The sequence below is a fragment of the Exophiala dermatitidis genome (genome assembly GCF_000230625.1).
Source record: "Exophiala dermatitidis NIH/UT8656 unplaced genomic scaffold supercont1.4, whole genome shotgun sequence".
NCBI classification, from domain to species: Eukaryota; Fungi; Ascomycota; class Eurotiomycetes; order Chaetothyriales; family Herpotrichiellaceae; genus Exophiala; species Exophiala dermatitidis.
Window position 1 is genome coordinate 813,938 of NW_008751649.1, and position 21,337 is coordinate 835,274.

A 21,337-nucleotide genomic window follows, 5' to 3' on the forward strand; every position below is an offset into this window, starting at 1 on the left:
ACGAGCTTCGGAGAGTGAAGGGTAACTTATCGCGTGACCAAGTGGGTGGGTGTAAAAGCGTCATGGGCTGAGTATGTGTAGACATGTTTGTAGAGGGGAATTGATGTTCCCTATTACGATGAAGCTTGACGCTCTAGTTTTTGATATGGACGATCCCTCGACACTTTCGAATTGCTATTGCATTAGACTTGAATGCTTGCAAAGCTCCTCGATAAGGCAGACTTCAGAATTTTGCAGGTTCGAGACCACGGTCTGCTGCAGTGAGACTGCCATTGCGCTGCTTATCCGGATCTGAATCTCCGTAAGCGGCCATTCCGGCGAGTGGAACCAACGTGGCGCCCCATGGGGGTTGCGGGAGCTTCGCGGGACGGGTCGATCACAGCGATCGCCCGATACTGTACATAATTGACGAGGGAAAACAGGGCCAAGGGTCAACGTTGGGCCTCCGCGGCCCTTTGTCTGAGCCTCAGGCTGTTCAACAGGCAAGATAAGAGTTATGTAGGTGGACATTTCAGGCAGCAAAGATGAAACGTAATTCGATGCAGAGCATCCCACTCAAGCAGAGTGAGGCAGATGCCAGAGAATTCACTCCTCGTTCTGATTTGACGTTGCACAGTACATTCAACCATGAAGCACATATTCAATAGTATCCTTGGCTTTTTTGCCCTGTGCTACAGGAACAGCGCCCTTGTAACTGCAAGGCAAACAGTGGCTGTACGAATAGGCGCCGTGTGCTCAACCACATGTTCAAGTTGCGAAGAAGGATTCGTTGTCTTGTTTGCATCCTGCTCGCTAGTACCCTGCCTCGTTAGCCATCAGGTGCCTTTCAAATATGGCACTCCAAGGCATTAATCATGGTGGCCTCAGGCCGCATATTTGCTCAGCCTCACGGGCGCCTGAGTGCCTTTTTAAGGCAGATTTCAAACAGGTAGTTGCACAGTCTGTGCAACCATGGCCGGCTTTCACGTTGTGAGGCTCCCCGAGCTGTTTCAGACGGTGTATGGACGGATAGAAGACGGACAGACGGACACATGCCAAATTGTAACAGTGCGCATAATCCCGCAAACCATCTTTTATCCACCGGCTTTGACTTAATCGTACCTGCTATAGCATGACCGACCCTTTCAGCGTATGTGTCGGAGTGATTGGAGTCTTTGGTCCAGCGAAGAAGGTTTGTAATGGTCTCATTGTGCTAAAACATGCGCCTCGCGAGATCGAAGAGCTCCGAAATGCGCTCCTCCATTTAACTGCAGTGCTCGATAGAGTGGCCGTGATGATCCAGACCGCAGGGAGACCGGACAATTCTCACGAGCTACTTCAGCTTGCGCTGGACGAGGCCACCCGTGTTGCAGAACCACTGCACGCTTGTCTTGGAGAGTTCACTTCGAGTGACGAAAGCACATCTCTCCGAAAGCGCTTTGATCGAGTAATTTGGTCTCGCAAACGCGGTTCAATCAAAGACTACACCGTGCGCTTGGTCAGCGTCAAACTGAGCCTCATTCTTGCTTTGGAGGCGGAGCAAATGTAAGTGAACTCGCACCAAGAGAATTACCATGGAAGTCAAGCCACTAACTGGTATGGCACAGCTGCTCAACTTCGCGGATTGAGACGAAGCTTGAGAGCGTTGCTGAAAAATGCGCCGTCATGTTTTCGCAGAAGCCACAACTCTACCCAGCACACGCAGACCAGGGCCACGGTCCACACAGTCCCCTTATCGGGACAGGGGCAAATTCCCAGCAGACACATCCCCTCAGCTTCAGCAGCCGCTCCGTCGAGTTCTTGCAGAGATGCTTCGGCCTTGGACAGAATATCGAACAAGTGATGTCGTCTGAACGATGCGACTGCAATTGCCATCTCTCCAGCAGTTGGGGATCACCCACCTATCTCGTCAGCATTTTTGGTAGGATCCACATTGCACGCAGACCATCAGCTCCATGCTACCAATCGACGTGTCGCAAGTCTTGTGAGGCAACTTGGGTCACCACCTCGTTCTTCTGGTACACACCGGCCTGGTGGCCTACACAGCGCATGATCGCAGTCACCTTGTTTTCCACTCCGCATCTGAACCCGTACATTGTGTTGAGTTTTCCCCAGATCGTAGCAAGTGATTCGATGATTTTCCATTTTGCAACCACGGGCAATGTGTCTGGAGTTCGAGGCTGCTGGAAGCCGGGGCAGCTTCCCCAGACGACATCAAGTGTGATGGCGGATTCACTGCGCTACATGTAATGTACATCAAGCTCGATGATTGATGTGGACTAACCATCTTGGCCAGTACGCGATACAAGCCAACAACATCGAGGCTTGTAGGCTCCTCATGAAGGCTAGAGGTCGGCCGGACCTCCAGACAGCGGCATCAATGTATGCATTGCCATCAGAAATTCGAGATGTGAAAGGCTAATCCTGGCTCAGGACGGCATTGGACCTTGCTATAGCGAAGGTTCTCGCTGTAGCGGCCGAAGAAGAAACTCTCCCTGGCTTGACAGAGCTGTTCCAGATCCAAGATGGCATAGGAAATCAACGCTTCTCTCGGCTGCACGAGACTGTTCTTTGCTCAAAGGCTGAATCGCTCACACAGGCACTTGATCAAGATATAGTTTCTTTGGACACGCCAGATGCTCATGGAAGAACTCCAATATCATGGGCTGCTGCAAGAGGGAACCACGACGCTGTGCGTATACTAATGGATCATCTCGCCGACGTCCATCTCGCGGACGTTAGCGGCATGACACCATTGCATTATGCTGCCACGAGCAACTCTTTAGCATGCTTAACACTTCTTTTTGGTCATGGAGCAGATCTGAGTGCGAAGGACAAAGACCGCGGCTGGACCCCTCTTCATTATGCCGCTTTCAACCAGGCCAATCCATCTTGGGTTGAGGAACTGCTTGTCCATGGAGCCGACGTCAATGTCAAAACAGATAACCTCAAAACAGCGCTGGTATTGGCCATAATGAAATGCCACCATCTCACTGCGAGGTCTCTGATCAAGCATGGCGCAGCTATCAATCTCAAAGGCTTGGACGGCTTTACACCATTGAATAGCACTCTGATATCCAACAGCAGTGCCTGCATGCAAGTTTTGATTGACGCTGGCATCAGCCTCAACGAAATAGCGTGGAAAGGACAGACAGTGCTCCACCTCATCGCCCTTTACGCCAATGAGGAGATGATTGACTGTTTGATGAAAGCAGACTTTTCCCGTCTGGTCCTGGATGCAGTTGATGGAGCAAGGAAGACTGCTCAAGAGCTTTTGAAGTCCGCGTCGAGGAAAGCGAGCGCGCTAGTTGTCAGAGCCTTTGCTCGGCTCTGCGACAAGGTACTGGATGATATTATCTTTGCGAATGAAGCCGACTCTCAGGACTTCGAAGATGCGTTGGAAGAATTATAATATGCGGGAGGTTACAGTAGGCCGGAGTGTCTGGCCGAATACTGCGCCGAAACTGCCCTCGCTTGTCTGTTGCTATTGGGTTATGGGGCAGGCATGCCAGAAGAGCTTTCGTTGCGCCTAACCGATTGAGCTAGGCAGTCTCTGGTCGGTCCCGTCTGTAAATTGAAATCTTGTAAAATCGTGGCTAGTTGTGATCTAAGATCGAAGCTCCATTGATGAAGATATTATGCGCCAAAAATTCGTTTGAGGAGAAGCCGACCGAAAGTATCCTGTCCAGGGGAACGGACACATCGATTGATGCGATTGCCGTTACCTTCTGTCATCCAGTCGGTTTCCCCAGCTGCTTCACTATCGCCGTGGTCGTCCTTCTGATCTCGAGTGTTTTGATTAGTCACAAACATTCCTCTTGTCCACTGACCTGTGGTCTCCACCCTTAGATCTTCAGCCTCATTGAACTTCCACTTAGGATTGTCATCATCCACGCAATACCACGTGGTCAGCGGATCATGGACTTGCACTTCCACAGCGTCACTGGAAACCTCTGGACAAAGTGATTCGGTTTTGTCAAACGTAGCGCTCATAAAAGCTGAAACCCATTCTGCCAAAGGCGACTTTGCAGCTAGGTGTGGCTGAAGAGAAGCGTCGAAATCGCCCCGAGTGAGCACGTGCTTCCCAGTGATGTCCACGGGAAACAATGTGAACTTCAACCTCTTTGAAAGGTTGTCTGGGTAAGAAGAGAGGGAGGGTGGAGGCGGAATGCCCCTCCCCGAGCCGAGAGGTGGCGGTGGTCCCGGCGGCATCGTTGTGTGCGGTTTTGGCGATGTGAGAGCGTACACTCGTGCCGCCGCCACAGGGTCTGCATAAGTGTTGAACTCCGCAATAGGCGTCATCTGATTTCGAATATTCAGCATATCTCGAATAGGACCTGGTGCTTGTTTGATGAGCCTGAAAGACGGCTCGTTGATTTTTGGAACCTGCTTTGGATGGGAGAGAGATTGATAGCCTACGTTGGCGGCTTCATCAATACAACCGCCCATGACCACAATTTCCTTGACTTTCAAGAATGTTTCCGGATCTTCCGCTGCCGCAAGGGCGAGGTTCGTCATGGGACCGATTGCCACGATAGTAATGCTGTCAGGTTCATTGTCGCGCAAGGATTTCAGTATCTCCAAATGTGCAGGTCTTTGAGATTGTGTGAACAGAGAGTCCATCTTGTTCATCTCTTCGGCTATTTTACCTTGCTCAGGAGCAGTTGACTTGATTGCAACTTCGAAGACGTGCTCCCACGTCTCGCTGGGAGTCAGATGCAGGTGCTGCTCAAATTAGCAAATAATTCGACGACCTCGAACACGTACATACGCTCGAGCGGACTCGGCCAAGCCTATCTCGTCCATCTGGGACCAAGATGAGCTTCACGTCAAGCACATCCAGCATGTCGACTTACAGAGGAAATCAGCCATCAAAGTATTATCAGTGAGCGGACCTTCAGGGCCCACAGCAACTACAGGCTTCGACTTTCGTAGAGTTTCAAATCCGCAGCTCCGTCCAACGCTTTCACGCCATCTGATCTTCTTTTCCACATGATAGAAGAGTGAGATCGCATTGCGTAAGCAATTTTGGACGTCTATGTTGCCGTACGTCACGGAGATTAGTAACACTTGAAGCTTCTCCGGTGGTGCTGAGAAAGCCAGCAGTATTGCCAGAATGTCATCGACTCCCTATTAAGGGGTCAGTCGGTTCGATATGCTTGTCGGTAAAATGTAGTGGCCAGCGTACCGGGTCGGTGTCTATGATAATCTTCCGAGGAGCCATAGTCGCCGGTGTGAACGGACAGCATTGGCACTTGTCGATTGTCACGATTCCGAAAGTCAGGAGTGGTCACATTTGTGTTTGGAGCATCCAAGTTAGAGAAGACGTGCCGACATTCCACAGCTTCCTTCTTATATCCCTTGAGGTCTCGGTGGTGGGGCGTTTGTCCCAATCCTTTGAGTGACTGTATGTTACAGGAGCGTTCAAATGGCACAGAAGCGGTTGAGTGCCACGACACGCAACCGCAGTGTTTGTTCAACATGCTGATCTAGACAGATGAGCAAACGAAGCGAGCCCTGAGCAGGCTGAGCGGCCCACGGTGAAGCTCAGCCGAAGTTGAGCCAGATCGCATGATGCCAGAGTTAGTGCGGCAGGTCAAGGTTCCAAAACGGGTGCTAATACTGTACCTGGTGCTTTGTGGCCGCTGAATACCTACCGAATACCAGGTATCCTGCTCCAATATGGGAATTCCTTCTGTCAGAATAGTAATAGCCAACTTGAAGTGTAGCAATCATGTGCCTATTACCGGGTGCAGCCTCGCCAGGCTTATCATTGAGATTCTCGTGATACCTGCCCAGTTGGTAGCACAGTTACTACCTGGTAGTGTACAACTACTGCCAGTGTCCTCTGCCCACAGCCTCGTCGCGCCTGCAGATGACTTACTAAACTGGAGCGCGTCATCCTTGGCACTTAACGCTCTTACTCCGCCAATCTCGGAGTCCGTGTAACGTGAACATCGTCAGGTTGAGGACGAGAGATTCTTTAGATCTTTCTACTTTTGACTCGAGAGAACTCAATTTCAGTTACATTGAGGGACATTATCGATCGACTGCGCATAAGCACAGTCTTAATTTAGTCTCATTTACTTTATCGCCGAGTCTCTATCCAGCTGCAGCAAAAGTTGCGGAACTTCATAGTCTATTGAGGGAATGCACCGACCGATCGACCTTCGTTCTCAGACCAAACGTTTACAATGCGTCTCCGCCTCCTGATCCAGCGCCATGCGCTCCCGTCCGTACAAATCGTCTACACCACCGGCACAGGACCGGCATCTCATACGAAATCGCGAGAAAGCACCATCGCCGACTTACTACACGACGTGAACGACTTGGTTCCGCTCGAATCGGCCGACGGCGAATGGGGCCTAGAGGACTACGTGGTGGAAGTTGTGCCGCCGACAGGAGATAGAACAACAAAAGCCTACGAGTGTCTCCATTATCAGACTTGCGAATCCGTCCTCCGTGAAGATGACGAGGTGGTCATACGTGCGTTGTCGTCGGAAGAGCTGAGGATTCGAAGATTAGGAGGCAGACATCAGATCGCGGGGGATGGGAGACATCTCATTGATGGCGTGGCGTTCGGGAAACAGTGGTTGAGAAAGGCTGCCCGGCCGGGAATAGTGATTCCGCCTCGCAAGAAGAGAAGACTGCTGACGGCCGAGGAGGGAGACGAAGAAGATGAGGAGGACGAAATCAGACGGATCCTCCCTGCGGATAATAATGCTTCCAGTGCTCTTGTTCGGTTCGACGAAGATGAAGACGAGGACGAGGAGGAAGACGACGAAGATTATGTTGATGAAGGGGACGATGCTGACTCTGATGTTGATGCTGCTGAATCACGTGAGATCGCCGTCAGAGCGGAATTTGATGACGCAGACGCAGATGCAGATGCGGACCTGGACCCGGAGTCTTCTGCCACGATGGAACGCTCACCCTCTGAGGCAGAGCTGCCGAATGAAGATCTATCGAATGAGATCAAGAAGCTGCTGCAAGATGCTGCCGAGATCGAGCGAGCCGGAAACGCATGGCTGGCAAACAAGCTAGTCCGCAAGCAGTTGAAGAGAAAGAGAAGTATCGACGATGAAGGCCAGGAACACGAACACGAAACTGTAACGTTTGAAGGCTTCTCTACCCCGGTCAGAGCCTCGAAGAATACAGATACAAACACTGATGAAGAGGACGATTCAGAGGCAGACTCTGACGCCGAGTCTGACGCAGACAGTGATGCTGACAGTGATGCCGACAGCATGCTGCAGGAGATTGCCCATCAGCAAGCCGAGAAACGCGCCAAGAATATCGTGGAGGAAGACCATGAGGAAGGCGATGGCGATGAGGATGATGAGTATGATGATGAGGCCGCTGAAGAGGGACAAGAGGATGAAGATTCATCAGAACATAGCACCTCTTCTTACTCTGAGTCAACATCGTCTGGGTCCGAACCGGATCAACATGGCGTGACGGAAGACCTTGCCGTGCAAGAGGCCAAGAAAAGGGTCTTGGATTTAATCCAATCTTCAGATAGAGAATCTCCTGACGCCTCTGAGGATAGCTCATCGAGCTCCGAGGATGAGTCAGATGGTGATGCCACATCGAGCTCAGGTTCAGAACCGGGTTTGGAGTCGGACTCGGAAGACGATAGTTCTAGCACTTCTTCTACGTCAGAGTCCGAGTCTGAATCCGATTCAGAATCCGAGTCTAACTCATCGACCGAGTCGAAGAAACAAGAAACGAAGCAGTCCACATCTACTGGCAACACCTCTGACACAGCTAAGCCAGCAACAGATGGCCGAGAAGGATCTACAAAAACGGCAACCGTTCCACCGGGTGCGGGCACAGCAAGAACGCACAATAACAACAACAGAATCAAGAAGAGAAAAAGGTTGAATCTCTTAAAACAGCAAGGTGTCTTGCCCAAGGAAGCTGATTTTCGGGCGTTGGCTGCTTATGATGAAGCGCAAGCGAACAAAGGAAAGGAGTCGACCGATATGCAAAATCAGGAAGGATCTGCAACCGTAGATATTACATCTGCTGGTATCGAACAACCCAGGGGAAATGATGAAGCAGCAAGTGTTGACAACAAAACGAAGTCCGAATCAGAAGCGGTTGATCCGTCAAAGTCGACTTCGGAAGCTGTTGTGGCCCCAGTGCCGGAGGCTCGCGAGACGCGGCAAGCAGAGGCACAACCGGATACGGAGCCTACCCCTAAAAGAGCCAAACTGGACCTGGCTAGCTCTCGAAGAATGCTCTTCTCGTCTCTGGGACTGAGAACTCCCAAAACACCTGAAGCAGAACAGGCGTTGAGGGAGAAGTTGTCCAGACCGCTAAAGCAAGCCAATAATGCTGTGGCTGAGAGTGCTCTGCCTTCTCCTGCAGGCGCACCCTCGAACCAGGAGGATGAGTCCTGGAAGGACAAGCTCGTTATCATGGCAGTCGAGTGCGAGGGCGCCGGGGGCGTTTTGCCTCCGCCGCCGTTCCCTTTCGAACAGGGCTGGACGAGGACTTCAAGTGCCAAGAGCAAGCGCCGCGCTCGGGACGAAGCTCAATACTATGGAGAGGGAGTTGGTCAAGAGCAAGGCCAACAGGAAGATGCTTTCGCCCCCGACGCGTCGATGCTGGCTTCGGGCAAAGGCATGCCATCAGACGCAGTGGTTACCTCCCAGTCTGCAGCAGACGGGAATGAGAATTCGGATGAATTTGATATGCCGATGCCAGCTGACATCGAGAACCTGCCTGATCTCGACGAAGCCAACATCTTGCCAGGAGCGGTGATCGCCTACAAAGAATTGCATGTTGATGCCTCCACCAATTACCAACCTGAGGTCTCTTCCTACCGACTGGGACGTGTTTCCATGATGGATGCAGATGGTACCGTCCATCTAACGCTGGCCAAAAGCTCGCTTGAGTCTACATCGAAACCAATGTACGACGAGGAAACTGGGGAGCGAATCTACGGCAAGTTTGATATACCGACAGAAGACGCCGAGGAGTCTGATGATGGTACCCGTGAGATAGCGTTTTCCGCCATGATTTCGCCGAAACTTGTGGAAAAATCCCTGGTGGAGGTGGCTGAGAGCTCTCATGGAAAGGGTGGAGATGCCCCGGCTTCGCTCGCTGAGGAGCAATACACTGCCATTCCTGAGACCCTTGAACAATCGAAGCATACGACGACCTCGGACAATCCCAACATATCTGTAGGGGACATTGCAACTCCACGCAGACAGGAAATCGCAAACATCATAAAGGAAGCTGGATTCAATTCCGCCCTGGACGAGAAAGTTCTGCAGCCTATCAGAAACCCATCGGACCAAGATGTTCAGCATCAGACGGCCGTCAGCTTGCAAACTAGGTCTCAGCAAGAGCATCATCTTAGACCTCCAAGAAGGTCCCCGCGCATCAGCCCGTCGCATTCTAATCATGCGGCCTCTCCCGAGCTGGGTGTCAATGAGGATGTGCCTGGTGGCCCTCAAGCCCAACTAGAGTCCGAATTGGCTCAGTCCTCATCTCCCACCCAAGAAACAGTTGAATACCCTCATATCTCGCAGATCGAACTAGGTTCATCTGTTCATAACCTGACTACCAACAGCAGCTCACACCAGGATGCACAAAAGATCTCCCCAGCCCCTGCGGTTGAGCTGTCCTTTACGATTTCCGAACAGCAGGATCCTGGTAACGAGGCAGACGATGAACAGACCGGCCTGCAGCAAGACTCAATGGAGGCATTCGATTCTGGAATTCCGCAGTCTCGGTCACAATCTGCCCCGAGAGAATCTCCGGAAGCAGGGGCTGAACGGAACGAATCCTCTGTTGTGCAAGATTCTTTTTCAGGTCCTGGCTCCGCTGGTCACGATTCTTCGTACCATGATGACGATGACGAGGCTGGCAGTGACAATGACAGTGACGAGCTACCCTCCCTGCAGGAGATTGCTTCGGGTCGCAGTCTGAGCCAACGCATCACCACACGCTCGAGCAAATTGTCGGCACCGTCAGGCAAGAGATCTCTGCGTCAGTTGAAGAATGAACGCCAGTCAACTCCTCCAAGCAGTCCTGATCTGCCACCTTCGAGCCAGCCCATTATCAAAATGTCTCAGAGTCAGCAGGAACGACGTCTTTCACAGATTCCTGCTGGGTCTCAAGTTGTCGACTTGACCTTTTCGAGTAGTCCTGGGAAGGTAGATGATGGGGATGGTGATGCAGCGGATTCTACTTATAGTGAAGGGAAGGGCTCGTCTGCTCGCCACACGAAGAAATCAGGTTCCAAGGCGATGAAGCAGGATGCCGGACTGGGGAAGCGGAGGCTGCTTATTTCTAAGAAGGCGAGACAGTATTACTAGTGATGCTGGTAGTGAGTGAGCCAGAGCACAGGTGCATTGTGTATTTTGTACGAAGGGGAGGCAACTTGACCCTGCAGTATTATTTAGTGCTTTCATACACAATTGTAATTAATCCTGATACTGGAATCACAATTCAGATGACAATTGATATGGTTTGGTAAAAGTTCGGGTGAATCCAACCCACTGGGCACGAAGTGCGTCAGACAAGGCTGTGGGCGACGGCAGCTCAGCCTTGCGGAAATGACAGCTTTACAAGTGCCGAGGAGCGCAACTTGACTACAGTTGTATGGTGACCAGGCGACAAACTGGCCTTTTGTTTGATGAACCGCCAATTCCGGGCAGCTTGCTAGATTCGGATTCTATATTAAAACAGCCTTCGATACGTCACCTCAGATTGCTCGTTCCTTGCCTCCTGGGGTCACAAACATGCGACATTGGTAACGTGCTGGCTCCAAGCTGCCACGATGGCTCTCACGGGCAGACTGCGACCTATAGCCACACTTCTCCTAGGTTAGTCCGACGGAGACAATAGTCTATCTATGGTATACTGACTGTTGTCTATAGTGGCATTTCTAACCCTGTCATGTCTGCAACCTTCTCGAACCTCCGTCGCCGCCAGAGGCACTGCGATTCCCGGTCTCGACGATCCGCCGATCGACTTCGTCCCAACCGAGCAGCAGAAGCAGAACTACTGGGCCCAAGGCGGCAACGATATTGTGCACGAGGTATGGTCTGTTCTGCGCGACTTTGAGCCGACATGGAAGAACAACGTGTTGTCGCCTGTCCACCCTACAGGAATACTCGAGATGATATGGCATTATACGAAAGTCGTTTTCCGGGCCTTGTTTATGAATGCCCCTACGACGAGGCAGGATGATAGCGACGCAGATAGCGAGACTGTCAGAATCACAGGGGATCTGAAAAAGGGAGTGGACACGCTCAGGACCGCAGCGGCGTTCGATGACCCAGACGCTATTTTCCTGCTGGCTGAGATGAATTTCTACGGCAACTTTTCATATCCGCGGAACTTCACCGAGGCAAAAGTCCAGTATCAACGGCTAGCGGACCTGGACGGCAACAGCACGGCACAATACATGCTTGGCCTGATGTACGCGACGGGAATCGGCGGGTTGGAAAGAGACCAGGCCCGAGCCCTACTGTACCATACCTTTGCGGCGGAACAAGACAACATCCAGTCGGAACTGACACTAGCGTTTCGATATCATGCAGGCATCGGATGTCAAAGAGACTGCGAAAAGGCCGTGGAGTATTACAAACGCGTGGCCGACAAGTCGATGAAGTACTGGCAATCCGGACCTCCCGGAGGTCACTCGTTCGTCCGCAATGCATATCGATGGGTCGAGCTGGATGGTGGATTCTACGGCGAGGGCGCCAGCGTCAGCAGTTCAGGACCTAATGCCGCGCAACGAGATAGTTTCAGCAGCGCCCATGTCGACTATGTCTTGGAATACTTGGACATGAGGGAGAGGCAGGGCGATTATAATGCCATGCTGACGCTGGGGAAACACTACTACGAAGCTCCGCGTGGATATAAACGCAACCTGCGCAAGGCGCAACGGCAGTTCATGAAAATCGCCCGTGCGTACTGGGGAAAGGATGGGAAAGTCAATCCCAAAGCACCCAGGGGTATTGAGCGTGTCGCCGGCAAGGCCGCCGCGTATATTGGACGCATGTTCCTTCGTGGAGAGGGCATGGAACAGAACTACGAAAAGGCCTTGTTATGGCTGAAGCGCGGTCTTGCCAATGGTGACTCTTTTGCTCAGTATCATTTGGGTCTGATGTATCGAGATGGCCTTGGTGTTCCCCAGGATGGACTGCGTGCAGGAACTTACCTGAAAGCGGCGGCGGAACAAAGTCTCCCAATTGCTCAATCGGCGCTGGGGGTTTTATTTCTTGACCAAGGCGATGTCGACACTGCCGGGCGGTACTTTGAGCTGGCGGCCAGTGCAGGGGTCATGGAAGCATTTTATTATCTTGCCGAATTGACTAGACAGGGCGTCAAGCGGGAACGGAACTGCGGCCTGGCCAGCGTGTACTACAAGGTTGTTGCCGAGCGGGCGGAAATCTTGCATTCGCCCTTCGTCGAGGCAAATGCCGCCTACGACAGAGGAGACTTTGAACGCGCATACATTGCCTCCATCAAAGCTGCCGAACATGGCTACGAGAATGCCCAGGCCAATGTGGCATATCTTCTCGACCAGAAAACATCCGTCATTTCACTGCCCCCGAATATTCCTCTGTTGTCGTCGAATAAGCCGAGCCACAAGCGCAGCAAACTGCTCAATGATCCGGAGCTTGCTCTGGCTTACTTCACCCGCTCGGCGAAACAGGCTAATGTCGACTCGTTGATCAAAATGGGCGATTATTACTTGTCGCTTGCATCGTCGGCGTCATCGTCATCGAAGCACAAGAATCAAAGCGGAGGGTTGTTGACCAAGCTGCTCCACAGGCAGGCCTACAGTGGTGCCGGCCGAGCTGGTGGTGATGGTACAGAAAGTGCCAACGTCAACGCCAACGATACAGCAGAGGCACAAGTCCAAGCAAACCTCGAAAAGGCCGCGACATGCTACACCACAGCAGCAGAATCGCACCACAGCGCCCAAGCGCTTTGGAATCTAGGATGGATGCACGAAAACGGCGTGGGGTCCGTGACGCAGGACTTCCACATGGCCAAACGGTACTATGATCTCGCGCTCGAAATGAACAAGGAAGCCTACTTTCCCGTGACGCTGGCTCTCGCGAAATTGAGATTAAGGTCATGGTGGAACGGCGTCAGCGGCGGTAAAATCAATTCGATCCATGATGACGATGACGACGACGACGACGGCAATGCAGCTGGCCGGAAAAGACCAAAAACCTGGTCTGAGTGGTTGAACCGGTTCCTCGATGCCGCGGAGGAAATGGATGCGCAGGAAGCCGCTGCCGCTGCGGCTGCTGCTGCGGCCAGAGGAGACGATGACAATGATGACTTTTTTGGTGCTGCTGGATATCCTGAGCCTGGTATGCCTGGCGGTGATGCCGAGTATGCTGGACCTGGTGGAGAACGACAGGCCGGAGGTGGCGATCCAGGTCGCCAGCATCAGCATCATTATCCTGCAAGAGGAGAAGGTGGTGCCGCTGGTGCTGAGGCAATGTATAATCCTGCTGAAGAATGGGATGAGTTTGATGATGGCTTGGTTGAAAGTCTGATCATCATTGCTCTCGCGGGTGCTTTGGCCTTGTTGGTCTATGCCAGACAGGCGAGGCAGAGAGGGTTGGAGCAGGATAGAAGGGAGCAGGAAGAACGGCAACAGCAACAACAACAACAACAACAACAACAAGGTCAACCGCATGATCGGCCTCAGGATGACAATGGTGGTGGTGTGGGACCAAGAGGGTTGTTTCCGCCGCCAGGAGATCCAGAGTTCAATAACTGGGTCGTTGGCGGGATTGGGCATTGAAGTTGATATTATTGAGCTCGTTGGCCCGAGGTTCAATATCGAAAATGTAATATTTTGAACTGGCTGAGCGGCAACTTGAATAACGTAGCTTTATATGATATAGCATACTGTGAAACACGAACTGGGCCGTAACTGTCTAGACCTGTACCTATGACTGTAGAAATGAACATAATAATATGTAACAGATGTAACCATGCACCTTAAGACAGTCGGATCAGATCAATTATTAGATTCGGGATTATATCTTTCTTTACCTGGCCTGGAACGTGTATATTGCACTGGGAAAAAGGCAGATGCCAAGGTAGTGCTCGAATATATTTATATTGAAATATGGTCTGAGTCGAGATTGATAAAGCATAGTTGCATATTGGACACGGGTTCTATAAGGATAGTCATTCCAATGCGTTTTTATGTCGTGATTGGGTGGAGATTCGTTCGTTCATTCATTTATTTTTGTCGTCCCATCTGGACTCTCGCCGTACACGGAATCGGTGTCCATATTCCGTAGCCGGCTTACGAGAGCACAAGTATAGGGGAAATGGTGATCAGACGCCACGACTGACTCCTTTCGGCTGGCCAGTACGATTGTGTCCCGAGACACCTCCAGAGGATGGGACTTCGTAAGGTCCTGTTTGAGACATTCGTTTCGATTTTCGAGTCCCAGCTCGGCATAAGAGGGATGTCATCTCCGAAATGTCAGGTATGGTTCATCCTTCATCCCTGGAAATTCCACTGGTGGTGTATTGAGAGATGATCTCACTTTAGCATCTTTTGGTTGAAGAGGGGATCACGTCCATTTTCAGCAAGTCGTGTTTCGTGCTGAGTTTTTTCAGTAGAGAGATTGGTTTGGCTTGTTGAAGGCCATTTGGAGCTGTCAAGAGTGCAAGGCATAGACAGACCAGGGCATGTCCGAGATCCAGTCTAGATCATGCCGTGCTGTTGACCACTCAATGGGGTGTCTGTCATAGCATGCACCAGGAAAGGCGGTCGTTTAGCGCGGTCCGAGATCACCCTGCTCTCTCGTCGCATTTGGGACCACCTCGCCGAGTCTGTCGGAGTGTATCTCAGGCACCCTTGCTGAAGAGGGAAACGTTCCGTTCCAATGGATATGCGTTTTTTAACGGCATGTTCTTATCGTCAAGCTTCTCCAGTGCTGTCATGTACCGTCTGCAGCTTTTTATATTCTTCCTCGAGTCTCTTCTGCATTTCGAAATCCGCCTGCCGTTCTGCCTTGATGCGCTGCTGTTCCATATCTCGTATGACGCCGGCGTGCATGGCCTAAAAGGATTCGATCAGTATCATCACCAGTAACTGGATAGGATTGCTGGTGTAGGCAAGCAGTGCATACCTCTTTCTCGGCCGTCTGGGCCCAATGGACAAAAGAGACGATGCCGGCTGTGGCCAGGATCGTGCTTAGGAGAGTGACTTTTGAAGCGGTGGACATTGTAACTGCTGTAATAGGTTGAAAAGGTGTTCAACGGTACGGTCGAATAGTCAAAGCAGATATCTTGTACCAGGAAATCATAAATATACAATGGTTGTAAATGTACATTGATAAATTGAAATGGAGGCGGTTCAAGTTCCGCCGTGGTTTCCCCAGTCGCACTAAACCCTTTCCAGCGCCGCAGCTCAAGCTCGCGGCATGCACCGTTAGCAGCCAAATGCGGGTACACTGCGAGCAAGTGACGGGACACTTGTTACTGACTGGGTGACCGCTTGGGCAAGAGGCTGAACCACTACGACCAGATAACTCAAATAAACTTGTTGTCTTTTCCTGTTCTGCCTGCGTCTGTCGTTCCTCCTGTTCAAACGACCCGCGGGACCCCTCCAAGATGGTTTGTGCCTCGTCTTCTTCTCGAAACTATGTGCTGATAGCGAATACAGTCTGCCCAGAACTCCGCAGGCATCCAAACACTGCTGGATGTAAGTGGTTGAGGATGGCGACTCTGGTGCTTCGTACACGACTGATCGCTTGGGATTACAGGCAGAGAAAGAAGCACAGAAGATTGTCCAGAAAGGTAACGTCGCTCGTCCAACCACGCTTGGTCTCATGCTAATGTCGCTGTGTAGCCAGAGAATGTACGAAACCACTACAACTTCTTTTCTGTTCTGTGTGCCTCTCTGACCACTTCCAGACCGAACCAAAAGGGTAAAGGACGCCAAAACCGAAGCACAGAAGGAGATCGAGGAGTACAGACGGAAGAAGGAAGAGGAGTTCAAGAAATTCGAAGCAGAGGTGCGAACACCACGGGCACTGTTGTGAGAACGTAAGGGGTCCAAGATGCTGATAATGTCAAACAGCAAACGAGCGGAAACAAGAAAGCCGAAGATGACGCCAACAAGGAGGCCGAGGCCAAGGTGAAGGAAATCGACGAGGCCGGCAAGAAGCATGGCAAGAAAGTGGTGGATGATTTGATCAAGGCCGTGACGACGCCACATCCTCAGGTGCCTGACAAGGTCTCGGTGGAGGAATGATCAAGTCTAAGATTGCAACTTTTAATATTCTACTACTGCAACAAGCATGAGGTAAAGGAGGGTCTGGTCCACGCTGTGGTTATGGCGATGGCAGACACAGGCTTACATCCAGCCTTGGGCTGTACAAGCAGTGGCGGGCGTCATGGATGGTAGGAGGGTCAATGAACATAGATATAGGGTGAACCCGAATTCGATACGCCGAGATTTGTCTCAATGATTACCTGGTAGACCTGTGAGACGCCGACTGTCGTGTAGGCGGCGAGGCCTGGTCAAACTTTTCGGTTGAGAGAATAGCACTAGTATAACTTGAGTCCTGTACAACGTTGAACATGGCAAGACTGTTGCCTGTAGTACCTACCTACGTACTACTAGATAGACTAGTAGTACACCGTTGCTTTAATGTTGTGATGTCTGGTGGTCTACAACTAGGTATGGATCTGGATATGAATTCCGAATTGAATCCTATGACGCCATGTGCCTGCAGCCTCGCCAGAACATCAACAAACCACCAACTTCACTATTTCCTCTAATCTCGGTATTCTGCCTCTACCAACACACAATCCTCTCCTCGAGGTAAACTCAATCAACGGCGCCGGAGCATGTCATGGAGGGCCCTGCGCCTCCATGCCTCGCTACGACCGGCAGGGTCATGGTCATGCCGTCCACGTCCTTACCAAGCAGTGTCATATACATCGCGAACTAACATCCAACCTCGTCCCCCTACAATCAGAATCAACAGGCTTACACGACACCACTCCAACGATGCCAACACACCACGGTCCTTAGAACCCGGTCCAGCACGACCATCCCCCAACACCAAATCATCCAACAGCGACTGCCACCCCCCATCTCGCGACGAAGAGAAACCCATTGACGCCCGGTTTACCGACCTAGGCCGTCTAATCGCCGACGACTACGCCCACTTCCGGGAAAACTACTCGACCCCAAAACATCCAATCGTCCTGGCCCATGGTCTAATGGGCTTCGACGAATGGCGCCTTGCCGGCAAATACCTGCCAGGAATCCACTACTGGCGCGGAATCACCGAAGCATTCGCCCGCAACGGGATCGAATGCATCACGACAGCTGTTCCCCGAACAGGCAGCATCGAAGAACGCGCCGCCGTGCTATGTGCCGAAATCACCAAAAAGGCACGCGGCCGGCACGTCAACATCGTCGCGCACAGCATGGGCGGTCTGGACGCGCGATACCTGATTTCGCGCATCTGTCCACCAGAATCGGACTTTGTGGTGCGCAGCCTCACGACCGTGGCTACGCCTCATCGCGGGTCGTCGACCGCCGACATGGTCCTAAGGGACATTGGACCCGACCTCCTCCCGCGCATCTATTGGACTTTGGAACGCCTCAAGATCAATGCGGGTGCATTCTCCCAACTCACCACCGAATATGTCACGAAGAAATTTAACCCCGTCACACCGAATGATCCGTCAGTCCGCTATTTCAGTTACGGCGCGAGTGCGACGCCGCATTTGTTCTCGGTTTTCCGACTGAGTCATGAGTTGATGATGGTGCTCGAGGGGCCGAATGATGGTTTGGTTTCGGTTTATAGTTCCAAATGGGGCCAGTATATGGGCACTTTGATGGGGGTTACACATTTGGATTTGATCAATTGGACGAATCGGATCAAGAGGCTTGCGGCCGGTTTGGGCCTCGTCGAGCAGAAGTTTAATGCGGTGGCCTTTTATTTGGGGGTCGCGGATATGTTGGCCAAAGAGGGGTTATAAGAGGGAAGAAAGAAATGGTGGCCCGGGGGGAGGTGGTTGAGAGGGTTGAGTTGTGGTCTTCTTGGCCATGGCAGAGCAAGGAGGAACCAGCTGTACTGTAGTGTAGCACGTGCTGTAGCAGCAGCAGCAATGGAAGAAGCGGACGAAAACGCAAAGATAGAAGAGGACCTACTGGTGGTTGAAAATATCACCAACCTAGGTAAGGATATCAGTGTTCCAGGAGACGAACAGACGAAAACTGTTGAACGGTGAGATTATATCACAGTCATCTGATTTTTTTAGAAGCGAGACAGAAAATAAAAACTAATTCTACTGGCACACTCACCACACTCGTGCTGGTAATGAATTCAATGTGCATTCGAATCGACTAGCATGTAGAGCAGGATGTTACAGTAGTACCCACTTATATATATATATGTTGGTCTACACATAGAGCATATAAATGCATGCATCAAACACATACATAGCTCCTTTTACATACCAGCTAAGAAGAGAGTGTATGCCCGTATATATTCATTTTATATTCCTTTACAGGGTGGTATGTATCTGCATGTATCTGCACATTTATATGTACTCCGTTCTTTATACGTACTCGTCTAGTATAAATATAAATCCCGCGGGATCAGAAAGATCCCCGCGACATAGCACCACCGGAACAACCAGCACATCACCAGCACCTTTTGACAAATTTCAACCTCTAGCATGACTCGCAGCACGACTCCGACCCGTCTTGGGCGTCGGGACCCGCTCATGTCCATCTAGACCATTCATGGCCGGGATCCTGCTCGGGGACCCGGATGGCGAAGGTGTCTGGTGCCGACCCCGGACCCATGGAGCCCGGCCGCTCCAATTGTCGCTGTTTGAGCCGTAGTCACGCGTGACGAGGTTCGAGGAGGCGGCCTGCCCATTTGCCTTCGTATCGCCCTTCTCAAGACCGTTGAACTGGCCATGCGACGGGCCGTTCTCTGAATCTTGCGGGGTGTCGTGGCCATGATTGCGTCCATCATCATTTCGGGGAATAATCCTTCCCGCGGCATATGCACATCCACCGTAGGCGAAGCGGATCAAGGAGTCGCCGGTCAGACTGCCGATGATGAACACGTGAGGAGCGACCTGGAGATCTTGGTTGGCTTTTTCGCGCAGGGTTTGGCCGGAGATCATGGTCTGGGTAGGATTGCTGCTGGTAGTGGTGGTAGTACTGGTGTTGTTGGTTGTGCTGACGATGTGACTGTTGTTGCCCTTTATGTTGTGCTCACCATTAATGTTGCCGATGCTGCCGCTACCGTTGGGATCGTCGTTGTCCGCCCATGCGTCTGTAGCCGGTGGAGGTGACTCGAGAACTTCCTTCAACAGTTCCGGTGCAAGATAGTCCAGCGAGCCGCGGCGGCCAACGACATAAGCGAGATCGCTGACGCGGCGCTGGAAAGGAGGCGCGGATCCTATTCGAAACGTCACCATGGCGGTGGCAGAAGATGCTGCTGCTGCTGCTGGCCGGTAATTGACACTACCATGATCGCCTTCGGCACCGTTGTTCTCTTTCTGTAGAATTTGTACATCCACAATCTCGGCATTCGGTAGTCCCTCATACGTCGCAGCCCAGTCTCGACTAGAGTCAAAGTCGGAATGCGTATGTCGCGCTCTCGGCCGTTTGTGCTCTCCCTGCAAAGCGGCAATGGCGGCCAGTTTCATCCGTCGATAAATCCCCGCGTATTCCGGGTACGCTTGCTGATGACACGCTCGGAGCGGCGAAGGCGATGTCGAGGGAGCCCATTTATAGACATGAAGGATCTTTTGCGTGGAGGGACACGATATGATCACGTCCGCGGCACTGAAGCCCGACCCGACAACTAGCAAATAATCCGATGAAGCCTGGACAGCTGCAGAGTCCAATTCGGTGCCACAGATATTTCCGCGAAGATGTAACAGCGGCTCCAGTAGCGGCGGCGGCGGGATCAAGTGGCTGAATATACCTGATGCCAAAATCAAGTTCCTACATGCGATATTATGCGACGCAATGTAAAACCCTCCTGATTCTTGTCGCCAGATTCCAGCCACTTGTTCGCCATTGACAACAGCATCGCCAATCCCAGCCGCGTCTGGATATGCAGCGAGGTAATCGGCCACGGCGCGCCTCGACGGTCTCAGATACACGGGCGTAGGCTTCCCGTTGCGCCGCTGATAGTGTTCGTCAAACGTATATCCAGGCAACGATATCATGCCCGCATAACTCAATGTCCCGATGTCCCAGCTCGCATGGACCGGATTATCCACCCACTGCCCGCCGGCCTGCGGTGTGTTCCCAATGACCAGATGCGACACCGCACGAGACGAATCGGGGCGCCATTTCACGCACGTCTTCTTCTGCGCATCGTCCGTCTCGCCTAGTGGTCGGATCAGCGTGTCGAAGAGGACATTGACCGGCAGGGCTTGGGTCGAGTAGGAGAATCGAGAAGCCGTAAAGTGCTCGGTTAGGCTGTCGATGTCGAGGTTGAGTAGGTCGTGGTCGCGGTCGTGGTCGTGGTTGTGACTGTCATTGTGGTCGCCCCAATCCGTCCGTCCGTGGTGGGTGCATTGCACCAGTTTGTCGTGCAAAATATGATCCGGATGCGGACTCGACACGTCGTAGTAAGGAATGTTCCCGTGTAGAATGTAGGACAGAATCAGTGCCGAGGGCCCGTTTCCTGTACGACAGCAAATCAGCTCCTGGTTCGCCTTTGAGTGGTAGAAGGGATCATGCGCCGAAGCAGAGAGACCCCGCGACAAGGTACAGTATGCTACTCACCAACAATGACAGTGTCCACTTCGCGAGGCTCGCCATGAGCCATTGGGATCCCCGGGAGGATTCTGGCATCCTTTAAACGTACAACATGAAGCAGTCTAGAAATAAGAGGGTCTCGAATCCATGCAGGAGGAAAAGGTCGAGAAAATCGAAACTTAATATGGCGTCAACCGAGCGTGAAGAATCTGCCCCACCACCACTGGCAGGGAGAAATGCCTAGGTAAGGAAGGTAAGCGAGGTGAGGTATTCTGTCCGGTTCACTCATCAACTGAAGCTGGGATTACGATCATTGCAGCATCCGATGGCCCTGCAGCTCTCAAAGTAAGGACTGCTTAAGACGTGGCGGGAAAGAGTGCGAGCATCAAAGGCACATTAATCAGCAAGGTCCTTGCACCCGCCTCGACCCCAGGCCATTTTTGCCGACAATACACATGTCTCATAGACTTCCAATCTGATTTCATGACATATCTACCAATGTTTTCGTTTCCGGTACGCTGCCAAAGTAGGTTTGGAGGGATCATGACCCCTGCATACTGGGTGCATATCCTCGGATTCATACTCCGTAGG

General features: G+C 51.9%; 9 protein-coding genes across 9 annotated transcripts; 6 read left to right on the top strand and 3 right to left on the bottom strand.

Moving 5' to 3' along the window:
- Window positions 1-1,111: 1,111 nt before the first annotated feature.
- HMPREF1120_04616 (uncharacterized protein) lies at window positions 1,112-1,528 on the top strand (the record flags this gene model as incomplete). Its single annotated transcript, XM_009158751.1, has 1 exon — window positions 1,112-1,528. The coding sequence occupies one exon, from the start codon at window positions 1,112-1,114 to the stop codon at window positions 1,526-1,528; it is 417 nt and encodes a 138-aa protein (XP_009156999.1).
- Window positions 1,529-2,683: 1,155 nt separating this feature from the next.
- HMPREF1120_04617 (ankyrin) lies at window positions 2,684-3,391 on the top strand (the record flags this gene model as incomplete). Its single annotated transcript, XM_009158752.1, has 1 exon — window positions 2,684-3,391. One exon carries the CDS (start codon window positions 2,684-2,686, stop codon window positions 3,389-3,391), a length of 708 nt encoding a protein of 235 aa, XP_009157000.1.
- Window positions 3,392-3,615: 224 nt separating this feature from the next.
- On the bottom strand, window positions 3,616-5,203 carry HMPREF1120_04618 (DNA glycosylase; the record flags this gene model as incomplete). Its single annotated transcript, XM_009158753.1, has 4 exons — window positions 3,616-4,704; window positions 4,751-4,785; window positions 4,836-5,109; window positions 5,168-5,203. The coding sequence occupies 4 exons, from the start codon at window positions 5,201-5,203 to the stop codon at window positions 3,616-3,618; spliced, it is 1,434 nt and encodes a 477-aa protein (XP_009157001.1).
- A 637-nt stretch (window positions 5,204-5,840) lies between these two features.
- On the top strand, window positions 5,841-10,490 carry HMPREF1120_04619 (uncharacterized protein). Its single transcript, XM_009158754.1, has one exon. It carries the CDS (start codon window positions 6,174-6,176, stop codon window positions 10,308-10,310), a length of 4,137 nt encoding a protein of 1,378 aa, XP_009157002.1. The 5' UTR covers window positions 5,841-6,173; the 3' UTR covers window positions 10,311-10,490.
- A 28-nt stretch (window positions 10,491-10,518) lies between these two features.
- On the top strand, window positions 10,519-13,771 carry HMPREF1120_04620 (uncharacterized protein; the record flags this gene model as incomplete). The annotated part of the gene is made up of 2 exons (XM_009158755.1): window positions 10,519-10,820; window positions 10,875-13,771. Exons 1-2 carry the CDS (start codon window positions 10,775-10,777, stop codon window positions 13,769-13,771), a joined length of 2,943 nt encoding a protein of 980 aa, XP_009157003.1. The 5' UTR covers window positions 10,519-10,774.
- Window positions 13,769-15,299, bottom strand: HMPREF1120_04621 (uncharacterized protein). The gene is made up of 2 exons (XM_009158756.1): window positions 15,120-15,299; window positions 13,769-15,049 (listed from the first exon to the last, which is right to left on the bottom strand). The coding sequence occupies exons 1-2, from the start codon at window positions 15,213-15,215 to the stop codon at window positions 14,909-14,911; spliced, it is 237 nt and encodes a 78-aa protein (XP_009157004.1). The 5' UTR covers window positions 15,216-15,299; the 3' UTR covers window positions 13,769-14,908.
- A 126-nt stretch (window positions 15,300-15,425) lies between these two features.
- On the top strand, window positions 15,426-16,608 carry HMPREF1120_04622 (V-type ATPase, G subunit). The gene is made up of 6 exons (XM_009158757.1): window positions 15,426-15,606; window positions 15,656-15,694; window positions 15,756-15,789; window positions 15,842-15,850; window positions 15,907-16,007; window positions 16,073-16,608. Exons 1-6 carry the CDS (start codon window positions 15,604-15,606, stop codon window positions 16,244-16,246), a joined length of 360 nt encoding a protein of 119 aa, XP_009157005.1. The 5' UTR covers window positions 15,426-15,603; the 3' UTR covers window positions 16,247-16,608.
- A 74-nt stretch (window positions 16,609-16,682) lies between these two features.
- HMPREF1120_04623 (triacylglycerol lipase) lies at window positions 16,683-18,376 on the top strand. The gene has a single exon (XM_009158758.1). The coding sequence runs from the start codon at window positions 16,846-16,848 to the stop codon at window positions 17,989-17,991; it is 1,146 nt and encodes a 381-aa protein (XP_009157006.1). The 5' UTR covers window positions 16,683-16,845; the 3' UTR covers window positions 17,992-18,376.
- A 305-nt stretch (window positions 18,377-18,681) lies between these two features.
- HMPREF1120_04624 (uncharacterized protein) lies at window positions 18,682-20,816 on the bottom strand (the record flags this gene model as incomplete). The annotated part of the gene is made up of 2 exons (XM_009158759.1): window positions 18,682-20,672; window positions 20,774-20,816. The coding sequence occupies 2 exons, from the start codon at window positions 20,814-20,816 to the stop codon at window positions 18,682-18,684; spliced, it is 2,034 nt and encodes a 677-aa protein (XP_009157007.1).
- Between the last annotated feature and the right edge of the window lie 521 nt (window positions 20,817-21,337).